The sequence below is a fragment of the Salmo salar genome, chromosome ssa11 (assembly GCF_905237065.1).
Source record: "Salmo salar chromosome ssa11, Ssal_v3.1, whole genome shotgun sequence".
Taxonomy (NCBI): domain Eukaryota; kingdom Metazoa; phylum Chordata; class Actinopteri; order Salmoniformes; family Salmonidae; genus Salmo; species Salmo salar.
In genome coordinates this window covers 70341235-70356446 of record NC_059452.1, presented here as the reverse complement: position 1 = coordinate 70356446, position 15212 = coordinate 70341235, and the positions used below count along the sequence as shown (strand labels likewise).

At 45.7% G+C, this 15212-nt stretch overlaps 3 protein-coding genes across 6 annotated transcripts; 1 reads left to right on the top strand and 2 right to left on the bottom strand.

The window, feature by feature from the left end:
- The first annotated feature begins 1358 nt into the window (after positions 1-1358).
- Positions 1359-3937, top strand: LOC106563086 (jeltraxin-like). Its single transcript, XM_014128313.2, is given in 4 exon segments — positions 1359-1538; positions 1684-1962; positions 1965-2173; positions 2394-3937. Coding segments are annotated over 4 exon segments (906 nt in total). The 5' UTR covers positions 1359-1456; the 3' UTR covers positions 2730-3937.
- Positions 3938-4158: 221 nt separating this feature from the next.
- LOC106563087 (short-chain specific acyl-CoA dehydrogenase, mitochondrial) lies at positions 4159-9593 on the bottom strand. Of its 4 annotated transcripts, none has more exons than XM_014128315.2 (10): positions 9367-9593; positions 8099-8259; positions 7613-7762; positions 7431-7542; positions 6959-7110; positions 6416-6586; positions 6182-6319; positions 5977-6072; positions 5836-5892; positions 4159-4872 (listed from the first exon to the last, which is right to left on the bottom strand). In XM_014128315.2, exons 1-10 carry the CDS (start codon positions 9392-9394, stop codon positions 4774-4776), a joined length of 1164 nt encoding a protein of 387 aa, XP_013983790.1. In that variant the 5' UTR covers positions 9395-9593; the 3' UTR covers positions 4159-4773. The 4 variants fall into 4 exon arrangements, with proteins under 4 accessions (XP_013983790.1, XP_013983789.1, XP_013983791.1 ...); XM_014128314.2 differs by having other exon boundaries at positions 4159-5692; positions 9367-9592; XM_014128316.2 differs by lacking the exon at positions 5977-6072 and having other exon boundaries at positions 4159-5692.
- An 838-nt stretch (positions 9594-10431) lies between these two features.
- Positions 10432-13790, bottom strand: LOC106563089 (crystallin, beta B1). Its single transcript, XM_014128318.2, has 6 exons — positions 13577-13790; positions 12784-12925; positions 12107-12225; positions 11707-11839; positions 11326-11468; positions 10432-10835 (listed from the first exon to the last, which is right to left on the bottom strand). Exons 2-6 carry the CDS (start codon positions 12904-12906, stop codon positions 10658-10660), a joined length of 696 nt encoding a protein of 231 aa, XP_013983793.1. The 5' UTR covers positions 12907-12925; positions 13577-13790; the 3' UTR covers positions 10432-10657.
- Between the last annotated feature and the right edge of the window lie 1422 nt (positions 13791-15212).

The window sequence follows — 15212 nt, the reverse complement described above, 5'->3', positions numbered from 1 at the left end:
ATGTACATATAACTAGGAATAAAGTGACTAGTTAACAGGAGAGATAATAAACAGTAGCAGCAACACATTTACATCTACATTTAAGTCATTTAGCAGACGCTCTTATCCAGAGCGACTTACAAATTGGTGCATTCACCTTATAATATCCAGTGGAACAACCACTTTACAATAGTGCATCTAAATCTTTTAAGGGGGGGTTAGAAGGATTACTTTATCCTATCCCTGGTATTCCTTAAAGAGGTGGGGTTTCAGGTGTCTCCGGAAGGTGGTGATTGACTCCGCTGTCCTGGCATCGTGAGGGAGCTTGTTCCACCTTTGGTGTGCCAGAGCAGCGAACAGTTTTGACTGGGCTGAGCGGGAACTGTGCTTCCTCAGAGGTAGGGAGGCGAGCAGGCCAGAGCTGGATGAACGCAGTGCCCTTGTTTGGGTGTAGGGCCTGATCAGAGCCTGAAGGTACGGAGGTGCCGTTCCCCTCACAGCTCCATAGGCAAGTTCCATGGTCTTGTAGCGGATGCGAGCTTCGACTGGAACAACACATGTGATGAATCAAAAAAAGTTTGTGCAAAAAGGGTCAATGCAGATAGTCCAGGTAGCTATTTGGTTAACTTACTGTAATGATGTATTCCGTAGTACCGACTTTGCATGATATAGCATTATAATTTCATACATTTTATTTTTACATTTGAATCCTCTCTGTGTTCTACATCAGCCCTGGAAATGTTGTAACAATATTACCACCCTATTTTGAGATATCGGACAAAATGTGTTGAATTTAAAAATCCAGACAGGTGATTTGGTGCCATTATTGACTAGGGATTAGTCAATTGACTTGTCCACAACCTTTTACAATAATAAGATATCTCAGCAATGGTAAATCCCTATCCTCATGAAATGAAGTGTTCTGTGTTCCCGAGAAGCTTTTTATAACATGGAATACAAAGTATAACAAAATAACCAAAGTTTCATTTTGTCCCCTAACACCCTGAGTATGGCATAAAATATAAAATGTATACACTTTATCTTTTTATTCTCCAAGGGTTAAGTTTAAAGCATTTTGAGGGCACACTCAACTAATAAACATTAAGCTTTTACTGACAGCAGCCTGTGAAAAACACCCGCCTCACCACGCCCAATGGGCGGAGCTTATGGGTTCTGAGGTCTGTTTACTTCCAATTAAACCAACATTTTAAAATAAAAATAAATTGTAAAATACAGTTTCTGTCATTATTTGATTTCTCGTTATTCCATTTCTGTAACAAAGAAAACCGAAAAGACAAGTCAGTTTGGTTCGTCTACAATTGCGTGACATTGCAGAAACGAAACTCTTCCGTAAGCCTTACTGGGAAACGAAACCTACACCTATCAGAGAGCTTTTTTTTTTTGCATATGCTGTTGAGGACGGGTGTAAGGATCTTACTGCTCTAAATCTTCTCACACTGCCGAAGCTTACAAGAAGATGATTTCGGTGCTGCTTAACGCTCTTGTGCTGCTGTCGGTGTTGGGCCTAACTGGGGCAAGATATCGAACAACCCCATCAGGTACCGCATTCAAACACACACACACACAGATACTGTGTTCAGTTGTGGGTTCTTTGACGTGTTTAGTGACATAACTTTTTTAAGTCGTGCTACACAGATAATATTGGATTGATTGATGGATTTGTTGATTGATTCTCTGCCTCAGGCCCCTCCACCTCCCTGCGTGGTCAGATGTTTACAGTGACATATGGCGGGGAACTCACCATGTACACAGATGCGGTCTCTCGCTCAGCTTCTCCTTCCTCATCCACCACCTCATATCCCTACCCCACCACCTCATATCCCTACCCCACCACCTCATATCCCTACCCCACCACCTCGTATCCCTACCCCACCTCGTATCCCTCTCCCTCTGCTCTGACTGTGTGTCTGCGTTACATGGCCGAGGAGCGAAAAGACTTGACTCTCTTCAGCCTCACTCAGGGTACTACTGGAACCTGTTACTGAAAAGGTATTATGGGATAGACCACCTCTCCATCGAGTCCTCCCAGGACTTTAGCTCCTATAAGCTGTTCGGGGCCGTCAGAGAGCCACGCCCCTGGACCAGCCTGTGTGTTACCTGGGAGAAAAAGACAGGCATGGCCCAGGTGTGGAGAGGCGGGACAGTCAGCGTCAAGAAGAGGGTGTTTGGCCAGGTAAGAGGAGAGAAAGTGGGGGTGGGAATAGGTGAGGCACCGCTGCTGACCCAGTGCCTCTCAACATGACTTGAGATTGTTTGTCAACTTTTGAGAGATACTGAAACAATCTATTCAACTCCTGAGTTTAATATAGTAATTCAGCATAATGTAGATTAGCGTTTTTTCTGATGTATTCTAATTATGCAATAGTTTTCTTTATATTTCTTTGTGTGTGTAGGTGACCAATGGGCCTCCTGTCTTGGAAGTGTATATGTTTGAGGGGCAGGTAACTGATGTGGAAGTGTGGGACAGAGTCCTCTCCCCAAGCTGGATAATGTCCTACATGTCTGGTTGGACATACTGGTCCTACACCCCTGGTAATGTGCTGACCTGGTCCAAGGCCATCTACTCCACCAATGGAGAGATCTTACTGGAGGAAAACACTTATAACTCTGACCATCAGCCTATCAGAGGCCACGACCAGCGCCCAGGACCAATGAAAAGGAAGACAAAGAGAAAGTTGGAATGGAGGAAGAGTGGGAATGCAGAGCAGAGACAGAGGGCATGGCTGTAGGGGAGAGTAATGATTGCCACCAGTGGCGATGTTAGCATGTAAATCTTGGTGGGGCAAAAAAATAAAAAAAGTGGGATGCATGCCAGCAAATCCACAACACTGAACAATACAATAATTGCACTATAACGGTGACAAACGGTGCCCGCAAACGGCCTACATAAGCGGATCAGAGGCAATCCGTAATTTCAATTAAGACATTAATAGTGAGCTAGGACGGATGCAGTCAATATAACTATTTGTTTAAAACGTACAGCGACAGAATTCAGAACATGGGCCGTTCTTAGTGTTTTCCCTGTACACCAAGTCAGAACCATAGGATAGATAAAGGGGGCATATAAGCATACAATGAAAGCTCTTACAATATTCAATGATTACATTTCTCTAAAACAGGTTATAGACTACATGTCAGAACACTAGGTGAAATGAAGAGGGGTAAATAGACCAAATTATTAGGGTGAGGCACATGGGCTACTAACATCTTACTACACAACATACACTTAGTATTACTTTCTTAGCTACAGTGTACATATCTATGATATATTTGTTTTACATTGTTTGCAAACTGCTATGTAACACGTATTAATGCCAAAATCTCATGCAAAACAGGCAAGTCTGTATTTTTTTTGTTGCAAAAAAATGTGTGGCTCTAAACAGCCCCACCTGCCCTGAATGACAGTTCGCCACTGATTGCCACAAGATGTACTGTATGTCCTATTGATGCTCCTTGGTTGATACTTGTGAATCACTTAATGACTGCATTAAAAAGATAATTAGCCTATATAATTCAATAATATTCAAATAGATGTCTTGTTCATTCAATTGAGTTCTATTTTGCTAATTGTATGCTACTGTCTATAATTTTGCCTCAATATTTTTCATGATGTGTATCAACATGTGCACAATGATGTGCCAAATCTTGATTTATTGCATTATAGGGTAAGCATTAGAATAACCCGACTCAATAGTTGCTGCCATAAGTGATGATATCTTTTTAGTAGCCGATCCGTCATCAGTATTGTGGAATAACTCTAATGTTAAGGTAAGATCTCAATGGAGAAAGATGATCCAACTTCCGAGAGCAGCGCTGTCTCTTTCGATCCGATCAGTATCGGCACATGCCTCAACGACACACTAGCGAACATTCTCTTTGCATGGCAAATTAAAAACAATTAATGAGAACAAAATGTGTGCGATTGTGTTATACTAGTCTTAACCTGGGTCTGTGAAACCGGCCCTTTAGCACAGGAGGCTGCTGATGGGAGGACGGCTCATGATAATGGCTGGAATGGTATCGACCGCATGGAAACCATGTGTTCGATATCATTTTCTTAATTCTGTCCCTGCCTGTTCTCCCCAATTCAGGTGCCACCGGCCACCTGTTAATAGTGACATGTTGCCATGTCACAAAACCGCCTCAAGAGCGTCACTATTTAACATGAAAATATGTTTTTTATTTCATCATGTACCATCAATTCTGATAAAATATTAAGAACAGCCGTTTATGTTGAGGCACAAGCTTATAGGGCATCATCGTAAAACAAGTCAATCATTTAGATCTCTGAAACTCAAGACAGAAACAGATTCTCTAGCAGTGGCATTTACAGTTTCATCTGAACAGATCACTCTTTATATCGAAACTGAGATGAATTCATTAACATTCAATAACCCTAAAAACTGACGGCCATAGAGACAAAAAACATGTTAAACTACTTCCCAGTCGTCGCAGTTCCATAAAAACATATGTATGGTTATGTGCAGTCTGGAGAGCAGCATCAGACCAGGCACCGACAGAAACACTAAGGTGTGTGTGACCCCGTTTAATTACTTCAAAATGCATCTCTTACCCCCCCCCCGCTTGAAGTAATTATTGATCCTATTCCAGCATGGTGGAGGCTAAATACTAGTCTCATCCACCAGCCTAGCATGGGTACGACATTAGCCAACTACAGTATGCCGTGGAATCCTTGTTTATGACTACAGAAGTCTTTTAGATCAGTGAATATTTACAAGGGAGAGAATAAGGAGGGATGCATGTTACAAGTGTTCAAACGTTGTTGTGATTTCCCTCGTTGTTTGACGTGCAGGTGAAGGCAGGACAGGGCAGTCCAAACTCTACACTCCCCTCCTGTGGCTCTAGTAGGCACTGCACCTCACACAGACAGGGTCACAATGAGCACTGCGAGTCTACTAGCTTATATTACCAGACACCATCAGTTTAAAGCAAATAATATTATGAAGTTAAGGCAGAAAGGTTGATATATATCTCCATGTTGATATCGACAGTTACAAATGGCTTCAAACCGGAAACAGTCTTGGATTGTTTTGTAATCGTTACAAAGTTGAAGTCAGGTGGGATGCATGTTGCAGTGTTTCACAACATTGCTGAACACCGCAGTCCTGAATGCAGGCCTGGTCTTGTCCCTTTGGAGTGGTAGGTACAAGCTGCCTCTATCCACTGGTCCAGGGACAAATATTCTCTCCGTAACAGTTGAGGGTAGGATTTGGGCATTAGTTTGGCAATCTGATCCTAGATCTGTGGTTAAGGGCAACTTCTACCCAGAGCTGTGCGAGTCTGTCTCCATGTCTGACATTCCTTCAGTTCAGTAGCTGACTGGTGCTGATGACACTGTGCAACACTGTTGAACACTGCAGTCCTGAACGCAGTCCTGGGTGTCGTGGCTGTTATGGGCCAATTTGAAATTGCACCCTATTCCCTATATAGTGCACCACTTTTGGCCATTGGGGTTTGTCCAGAAATAGTGCACTATGTAGCGAATAGACTGCCATTCGGGGCACAGCCCCGCAAGTCTCTATGGCACATACTCCTTCAGCAGCTGGCCGGCTATCACCAGTCTCTGGATCTCACTGGTGCCCTCGTAGATCTCAGTGATTCGCGCGTCGCGGTAGTGCCTCTCTGCTGGCATGTCCGTCACGTAACCCATTCCCCCAAGAACCTGGATCGACTTTCAGTTCCGCAGAAGTTAAAGAACATTAGAAGGGTTTAGCGATCCGAGATTTTACGTGAATTCTGTCAAATACGCTATTGATTAATTGAGTCAGGCACTACTTCTAGAAAACATGACATCGCGGGCTCTGCGATGCGTACCTGATGGCCGCAGAAGGTAGCGGCCTCCGACGCTGATAGTTTGGCCATCGCCGCTTCCTGTGGGGACATGAAGGAGGAAGTACAACGTTACGTAGTGTGACAGAGAGGACGTTGTGTGTGTGTGTGTGTGTGTGTGTGTACCTTGGTGAAGGGTTTCTTGGCGTCTTTTAGCATTGCAGCCTTCCAGGTGAGGAGACGAGCGCTTTCAATAGCTACAGCCATGTCCGCCAGTTTGAACTGAAACATTGACACGCACACGCACACACACACACACACACCCCTTTGATAACAGACACTTACACACACACACCTTAACATTCAAACACAAACTTTAACACACACATACCTGTACGGCCTGCAGCTTGCCAATGGGAGCTCCGAAGGCGGTGCGTTTGTGAGCGTAGTCCGCAGCACAGTCCAGAGCAGCCTGAGCAATACCCAGAGCCTGGGAAGCTATACCTATACGCCCACTGTCCAGGGTTTGCTGTGGGAGAGAGGGGATCACTACACACGCACAGAGAAGGACCACAAAACGTACACCCGTCCCCTCGCAACACCCCACTCCACCCTACACTCCCACCATGGCTATCTTGAAGCCAGACCCTCGTGGCCCCAGCATGTTTCCCAGGGGTATCCTACAGTCCTCCAGGATGAGGTTGGCCGTGGAGGTTGCTCTGATGCCCAGCTTGTCCTCCTTCTTCCCCAGGGAAAGGCCAGGGTGAGGCATGGGCACCAGGAATGCACTGATACCCTACAGAGGGAGGGAATATATACACTGAGGGAGGGAATATATACACTGAGGAAAGGGAATATATACACTGAGGAAAGGGAATATATACACTGAGGAAAGGGAATATATACACTGAGGGAGGGAATATATACACTGAGGAAAGGGAATATATACACTGAGGAAAGGGAATATATACACTGAGGAAAGGGAATATATACACTGAGGAAAGGGAGAATGATTTTTATTGTCGGACCCACAAATAGCAGCAACAAGATGAATTGCAAGCATGAGTTACATTGATAAAGTAATAAAATATTGATAGAGAGATAGAGGGGGGGGAGAAGGACTAGAGGGGTTTAACCATGGCTTGACTCCAACAACGGTGTGTCTAACCTTGTGTTTGAGTGACTTGTCGGTGGTAGCGAATACCACAGTAGCTGAGGCATCCCAGCAGTTGCTGATCCAGGCTTTAGTCCCGTTCAGTACCCACTCCTCTCCCTCCTGTCTGGCTAATGTAGACGCTGCCCCTGCATCACTACCATTACCTACACAGAGAGAGAGGAGAGAGAAGAGAGAGAGAGAAAGAGAGAAGAGAGAGAGAGAGAGAGAGAGAGAGAGAGAGAGAGAGAGAGAGAGAGAGAGAGAGAGAGAGAGAGAGAGAGAGAGAGAGAGAGAGAGAGAGAGAGAGAGAGAGAGAGAGAGAGAGAGAGAGAGAGAGAGAGAGAGAGAGAGAGAGAGAGAGAGAGAGAGAGAGAGAGAGAGAGAAGGAGAGGATAGAAGAGACAACAATGAACAACCACCCATTTCCCCAGGTTGGAGCGTAGAAGTGAGTGGAGGGTTCTGGGGCAAAGGTGTGTGTGTGTACCTGGTTCACTCAGAGCGAAGCAGCCAACTTTCTCTCCGGCTGTGAAAGGAGTGATCCACTGAGCCTTCTGCTCCTGTGTTCCAAACTTCAATATCGGCCCTATGTACAAAGACTACACACACACACACTTTAGTATCAGTGCAAGATAAAACAGTCTCTTTCTCACACACACTCTTACGTACGTTGTTGACCGAGACCACACATCCAGTGCTGCCGCAGCCCCTACTGATCTCCTCCACGGCCAGAGAGTAGGCCAGGTAGTCCATACCTGCTCCTCCCAGCTCCTCAGGAACCTCTACAGCCATCACCCCCATAGCACCCAGCTCTCGCACCTGTAGAAACACACAGGTGGATGCATTAGAGCAGTGGTATTCAACAACAACAAAAATAGTTTGGGGGGGGACGGGGACAAACATTTATGAGTACAGATTATGACATGGGACAATATACAAACGTTTTTGAGAAAGATATTTTGACAAATAAAATGTTGAGTATATGTGTGTATTAGTTTATTTTCATTTTGATAAGAGAGATGAAAATGTAATGAATTTTGGCGTATTTGTTGTGTCATTAGATTTGGGGGTCCCTGCTGAAAAAGTTTGAATACCACTGTGTTAGTGTGTGTGTGTGTGTGTGTATACCTCCTGTTTAGTGGTGTGAGTGTGTACCTGTTGGGCGGGGAAGAGGTGCTCCTTGTCTAGTTTGCCAGCTATAGGGGCCAGTTCTCTGTCTGCATAGTCTCTACAGGTCTGTCTCATCATCTGATGCATCTCTGGTAGCTCAGCTAGCGAGGACAGAGACCTACAGCCACTGACACACAGGCCCCACGCTGAAGGGGGGGGGGTGAGATAGGAGAGAGAGAGGCTTTAGTACTGGAGGACCTGCTCATGCCCAGCATGAACTTACAACATCGTGACACTATTGTTAGACAGAGTTATCAGTGTTACTTTACACCTGTGTGAATCCAACTGTCCAGGTCGATTCTGTGTGACACCCAACCAGTGATTATAAATGGACAGAACCCACCCACTCACAACTCCCTGCCTCTGGGGTAAAAGGTTGACAACTGGACATGAAAATGACCTACCGATGATGAAGTTATTATATAGCAACCTTGATTGAGGCCCTTGCTCTCATAATCTAAGTTTGGAAGGATGGATGTGGGCAGTGTGTCTGGCAAACTACAAAGAATAGTAATTTGCTACTGAACAGTCATTTACCTCTGCAAATTCCCTCAAGAATATGTAATGTGATATACTGAACCCATACAGGATCTAAATAATGGAGGTAATAATCTTCATAACTGGCTAGATCGATTTTTATCGGTCGAGGACCAGCACAGCTGTAAACTAGGTGAAAGGTCATCATCCGTCCACGGCGTTCATAACCTGTCCCGTTGAGAACGCGCCTGCTCGAGTGAAGACTTGGGGATGACACCAGAAAGCTAGACACGCGAATAGATTCCCTACGGTACGATGCCAATAACGTGTATTAGCTACATAGATAACCACCCAAGCAGCCAGCGCAAACAGGGTTTCTGTGAACGATAAACAAATGTCAATGACGCTTACGTTACGGCTGCGATCGTTAACCCCATTCACGTTGCCTTGGGAGTGATTATTGACCGCCACTATAAAGGCAGCATTCTAGCAATGCATAACTGGGTTTATTTTAAGAGATGGCTTAGAAGCTAACTAAACACTCAATATGCAGCTAGCTGTCGTTACTTCGCATTAGTGTTAGACTCAGTACTAACGTTAGCACAGATAGACCAGTGAGCTTAGTTATACCAATCTTAGCACCCCGGCAAACGACTGTCCCAAGTCTATTTTATTGTCGAATGATCAACACACCAATAAAGCAAGTCCAAAAACCCGTCGTAATGTGTTGAGACAAATGAGCACGTCGATAGTTTGCCTGTTGATTGTACACTGACCTTTTCTAGCTTTGAAAAGTGCTGCCATGTTCACCGCTCAGTTTGCTGCTTGTGCAATCACACAGAGACAGGAAGAGGAAGCGAGACATCCCACTCCCTGTGTTTGTTCTGGTTCATATCCAGTCACTGAACTAAGCAGACCAGACCCATAGCCATATAGAATTCAGACAGGTATAACATGTTGGTGATACAACCGTGCGCCTCCGACAATTCCTTACGAAATGAACTGGTGCTGTAAACAGGCAAAACACAGCAGCAAATTTAACAAACGTTTTTATTGATTAGCATGCTGTGTATCCAAGTCTGTATTGTTGTGGTTTCAACACATTGAAGATCTGCTTTCACTTACTGTATATCTTCATAGGTTTTGAAAACGATCGGAAATAAACAGCACAACGCGGAAGCGTCAATTATGACTTGGCAACGGCTATGGAGGAGAACGTGGGCTCTCGGAACCTTCAGACATGTTTTATATTTTTTGTGACCTTTATTTAACTAGGCAAGTCAGTTAAGAACAAATTCTTATTTACAATGACGGTCTACCCCGGCCAAAACCTAACGACGCTAGGCCAATTGTGCGCCGCCCTATGGGACTCCCTATCACGGCCAGTTGTGATACAGCTTGGAATCGAACCAGGGTCTGTAGTGACAGCTCTAGCACTGAGATGCAGTGCCTTAGACCGCTGCACCACTCGGGAGCCCAGTCAAGGTGACATTGAATAACGTTATACAAGCTTTATCTACATGCATCCTCATTGTTAGGTAATAATCATTTCCACTGTTCAATCTACAACTGAGAGGCCAGGACTGTCTGTCAGTGGGTTAGAGGGGCTGTGTTCAACCTTTAACCCCTCACTAATCAGATGGTCCTTTCTCAGTCCAACAGGACAGATGGAAGAGAGAAGAACAGAAGGAAGACAAATAGGGAGAACACAGTTGGACAGACAAAAGGGAAAAGAGAGAAAGAAACAATGAATATCAAACAGACAGAAAAGGACAACGAAGCACAAAATGTTGTCACAGTGAACACAAGGCTTTGAATAAAGTAGTCCAGGTCGAACGGAATTCAAGTTTTTCAAAACATGTTTATTATTTGGCATCATAAAAAGTCATTTAGGTTGTTCCGGTCGGTAGGATGCTGCCGTTCCATCCCTTTAGGATGGAGGGGTGAAGGTGGGAGAAGGGAAGGAAAGGAGGAATAGGATTGGAGAAATAAAAAGCGCCCGATGGGCGGGTTGAGTGAGGGAGGGCTGGCTGGCTGCAGTTACAGCGTGCATCCACCAGAGGTCGCTCACTTGCTGGCGGAGGTGAGGTTGAAGCAACCACGCTGGTGGAACTGCATGTCCCTGACGCGACGCATGGACTGGATCTGAGGCTGGAAGGCACAGAACTCGTTGTAGTGTCTGTAGTCACCACACTCAAATAGGTACTGGTAGCCTCTGTATCCGGGGTACTGGTAACCCACCCACCTGGAGAGAGGAGGAAAGAGAGAGAGAGAGAGAGGGAGGAGGGGGGGGGGTAATGTTTTGTTACATTTAGATTGATAGTCATTTTTAGGCTGTTTGTAGAGACAACATGACTCACATTGGAGTTCTGTTTTTCCACTTAAAGTGTGCAATAGTTATAAATGTACCCGTGACATTCTATGACACACAAACACAAGCCAGTCCTCCTCCCTGTAACTGCCTGAATACTTCACTTTATACAGTGACACTTCCCACAAGGCCTCGTTGTCACTAGGGAGGAACCTGCAACTCTGCCTCAGGCTCTGGGCCATACATAGGTCACTATACTGCTAATGTATTGCTGCTCTATTTCTTGCTTCTCCTACAGATATGGGTTTTTATCTTCGATATAGGTGAGTATTTTTCAGTCCCTGTATCCATAAAAATAGGTTTCTGGTGTGTGTGCGTAAGTACGAGTGTGTGTGTGGTTGAGTGTGTGTGTGTGTACACTCACACTCCGCCGGGCACCCTCACGCTGCCCACTCTGTCGGTGAAGCCGTGCGCCCAGAGGGTGGGAACGTCATCCTCCTGGATCTCCATCTTATTGCCCTTAAAGTCGGAGAGCTCAAACAGACAGATCTTGTGCTCCAGGCTGTCCTGTGGAGGGAAGGAGAGAGGGATGGGAAAGAGGGGGGAAGGAAGGAGAGAGAGTGTCAGGGAAAAGGTTGGAGGGTATCTTCACTAGCTACTGTATTAGACCTGGTCATCTGCTGTTCTCGCTCTAGCGAACTCATTCGTCACTGTCATGTTTGGAATGTGTGTGAGAGAGAGTATATTGGAAAATGTGACAGTGTGTGTGTGTGTGTGTGTGTTTTGGAATGCGTGTGTTCCTCACCATGCGGATGGGTCTGAGGGACATGAGGCAGTCGCTACGGTAAGAGTTGCTCCAGGTATCCCAGCGAGGGTACTCTCCCTTCTCCAGGATGAACATCTCCCCACGGAAGTTAGTCTGCTCAAAAGCAACAAAGCTGGAGAGGGGTGGCCGCCGGGGACAAGGGGAGAGGGGGGAGAGGGATTAGAAGATGGGTCCAAATGAAATGAGCGTGAAGGGCCACGAAAAATGACAGCATCAGTGTTTGGGCTCAAATGTTTGGGCTCAGTCTGAGTTTGTCTTCCTGTGTGTTGGACTAGCATGTAGAGTTGATTGCTTTGTGTGTGATTGTGTCCTGTAGATGTATATGTGTGTGACTGTGTGTGTGTGTAATCTTGCCCTGTAGGTGTGTGTGTCCACTTACGGGCCGCACTCAACGATGATACTGCGCACTCTGTCCATGCCGCGTTCACACACGTTCATGCACTCGTTCTGGATCTCCATCATTCTGCCCTGGAAGTTCTCCTGGTCGAACAGCATGATCTACAGGGGGCAGTGGTCAGAGGTTAGATGCCATTATCAATGGAAGAGGTCAAGGGTGAGATACTGTCCTTCTTCCACAAATATTGTATTCTGTGTTGACCCTTTTGCCATAGAATTAGAACACATTTGGTGCCTTTTACTACTGCAGGTATGTAACTCGGTCTCAGAGCCCTTTACCGTTTGTCACTCAGTTTATCAATCAGTTAGAAAGCTCTGAAGTTCTTCATGGCTCGGACTACCTGTACAGAAGCTTCCTTCCACTAAACCCAAAGCCACCTGTACTGCTGTGAAGGCTGCAAGATCTCTGGGGTCATCTTAAGACCCGCCGACTTAAGTAGCAACATTTACCAACCACAACAAACGCCCTGTATAATGTTCTATCCATAGTCAATTAACCCAGCTCAGATAAAAATTCAAAGAGAATGGCTAACTTTAAACTGTTTGCTGTTCCCACACAATGGGTGGACATTACTCTTCTTTATTTTCTAGAGTTACAATTTGAATCCAGCTCCTGTGCCAAGTGGGTTGTGTGCATTTTTAATGAGGGTGCTGACTCACTCGGAAGTTTCCGACGCTGGGTTCTCCAGTCTTAGTGGCCTTGCTAGTGGCAGCAGGGGCAGGGGCTCCCTTGTCCTTGACATCAGTGCCCTGGCTGGAGGCGGACTTGGCGGTCTGAGACATGGTGAGGGATCAGGAGATTCTGACAGAGAGCGGGGGGAGGGATGGATGGATGGAGGGAGAAGGAAAGGATGGAGGGGGATAAGGGGTAGAGGGAGGGAGGGAGAATAGAGAGATGAGAGAGAGGACAGGGAGAGGAGAGGAATGTCAGAGGAAAGAAGATAGAGCAGGCAGTGAGAGTAAAAGAGAGGAAGAAGGGGAAAGAGGGCGAGAGAGAAGAGGATGAATGCAAGTAAAGAAAGGGAAAGGGAGAATGGTGTGGGAGGTAGAGAGATCGATTGAGAGAAAGAGGGACAGGGAGCGAAAAAATAGATCAAACACAGATCAGGTAAAGGTGCGGCATCTATGTTCTCACTACAGAGTGAATGTGTGTTGCTTGTGTATGTGTTACTATTTCTTAGTTTTGTAACTAACTGAGGCAGGAAACAGCGGCCAAACACTTCCATAGGATGGATCAGAATCTCCAAGGAGAAAATAACCATCCATTGTACCAATCCAGCCTGGGGTCTGAGTGCCTCATCTAGGCCCTGAGGCCTGGGCCTCTGTTAGGGCCTCTGCCCCGCCTGTGGGGTGACACACCCGAGCATGGTAGGCTGAGAGGAGTGGGCCCCTGTGTGCTGTTTGCTGCTGTGGATCGACTGCTGTTTTCAGTTTGTGTGGGGTGTGTCCTTACCTGCGTGTACAGCTTGCTGTGGCGTGTGGGGTAGGCTGGATCGTGCTGGCCACCTCAGCGCAGAACCCTAGCTTTTATACCCTGGCAAAGGCTGAACGCAAGGGCTCAGTGGACAATAGAAACACCAGCGTCATCAGAGTTGGTCTGGACCAAAGCCCCCTGGGTCATCGCAACAACCAGAACCCTCCTCTGCCCCCCCGCGCTGCCTGTAAGCACTTTACTGTCAATGGAAAGCCCTGACAACAGCAATTTCCCCCTCTGTTAGTGCGCTGGGCCTGTAAGCTACAGTAACATATAGGGCACAGGAATGCATAGACCTGGAGGGCGCAAGAAGTTAACACACACACACTCTCTCTCTGTATCTTTCTCTAACTCTAACAGGCGAAACTGCACCAGCACTTAGCTTAGTTTTGAAAAGAGAAAGACTTATGATTCAAATGACATAACATTTTATTTTGAAGTGGGAAAATGTGAATAAGAAAAGGTGGGATTGCAATTTATTTCCATTCACGAACGTTTTGTCCGGACTGATTTTTTTTTCTGACTTCTTCTTCTTCATCTGGTTAGTTGAGAGCAATCAATAAAATAAAGTTATGCTCCCTATTCATATTTTTCAAATGAGAATGATCATAATGGGGCAGCGGTGGGTAGCCTAGTGGTTAGAGCGTTGGACTAGTAACCGAAAGGTTGCAAGATCGAATCTCCGAGCTGACAAGGTAAAAATCTGTCGTTCTGCTCCTGAACAGGCAGTTAACCCACTGTTCCTAGGCCATCATTGAAAATAAGAATTTGTTCTAAACTGACTTGCCTAGTAAAATAATGTATTATTATTAAAGAACATGTAAAGGACCTGTCACTAGGTGATCATATCTCACACAGACTGTCTTTTTTTGTCTCCCACACACACATACAGCACGCACATGTTTCACATAGACATGAAGCTAACACACAGACAGTACCACAGCATTATAAAGCACCTAGAAGTGTGGTAAAGGAGGGTGATGGCGACATCGAGAGAAGCGGAATAATAGAGTAGAAATAACCTGGAGGAGAATGTCAAACCCTCTCTCTACTCTTCTACTCTCTTCTCTCTCCTTCCATATCTCTCGACCCCATCTCCCCTTCTCTCTCTCTACCCTCTCCAACAACCCCCCCCCCATTTTCCCCTACCCCTTCTCACCACAGGTCTTTATGACAATGTTCTTCTTCTCCGTCCATTTTCCAATCAAGTACAGGTCTCTCCACTGTGTACTGTAGGTCAATACCAATGATCATGTAGTCATGTTGCTGTATGACTTTTAAATGTTGACGTGTGCATCGCGATCCTCGATTGATTGATTGTTCATCACCTATACCTATCTAAGATAAAAACCCATATCTGTTGGCTGAAGCAAGAAATAGAGCAGCAATACATTAGCAGTATAGTGACCTATGTATGGCCCAGAGCCTGAGGCAGAGTTGCAGGTTCCTGCCTAGTGACAACATGAGGCCTTGTGGGAAGTGTCACTGTATAAAGTGAAGTATTCAGGCAGTCACAGGGAGGAGGACTGGCTTGTGTTTGTGTGTCATAGAATGTCAAGGGTACAGCTGTGATGAAAATCCACTACTAGGGCATAATGAGTCCAAAACTAGCTGG

What these genes read in the sequence shown, in the direction of transcription:
- LOC106563087 (XM_014128314.2), bottom strand. Translation starts at nt 9,394, where the DNA reads ATGGCAGCACTTTTCAAAGCTAGAAAAG. An exon ending in ACCTCTTCCCCGCCCAACAG is followed by an intron (nt 7,763 to 8,098) that starts GTACACACTCAC and finishes GTGTTTCTACAG; the next exon opens with GTGCGAGAGCTGGGTGCTAT. An exon ending in CTGGCTTCAAGATAGCCATG is followed by an intron (nt 6,320 to 6,415) that starts GTGGGAGTGTAG and finishes TCTCTCCCACAG; the next exon opens with CAAACCCTGGACAGTGGGCG.
- LOC106563089 (XM_014128318.2), bottom strand. Translation starts at nt 12,906, where the DNA reads ATGTCTCAGACCGCCAAGTCCGCCTCCAGCCAGGGCACTGATGTCAAG. An exon ending in ATCATCGTTGAGTGCGGCCC is followed by an intron (nt 11,840 to 12,106) that starts GTAAGTGGACAC and finishes ACCCCTCTCCAG; the next exon opens with CTTTGTTGCTTTTGAGCAGA. An exon ending in CCCTCAGACCCATCCGCATG is followed by an intron (nt 11,469 to 11,706) that starts GTGAGGAACACA and finishes TTCCCTCCACAG; the next exon opens with GACAGCCTGGAGCACAAGAT.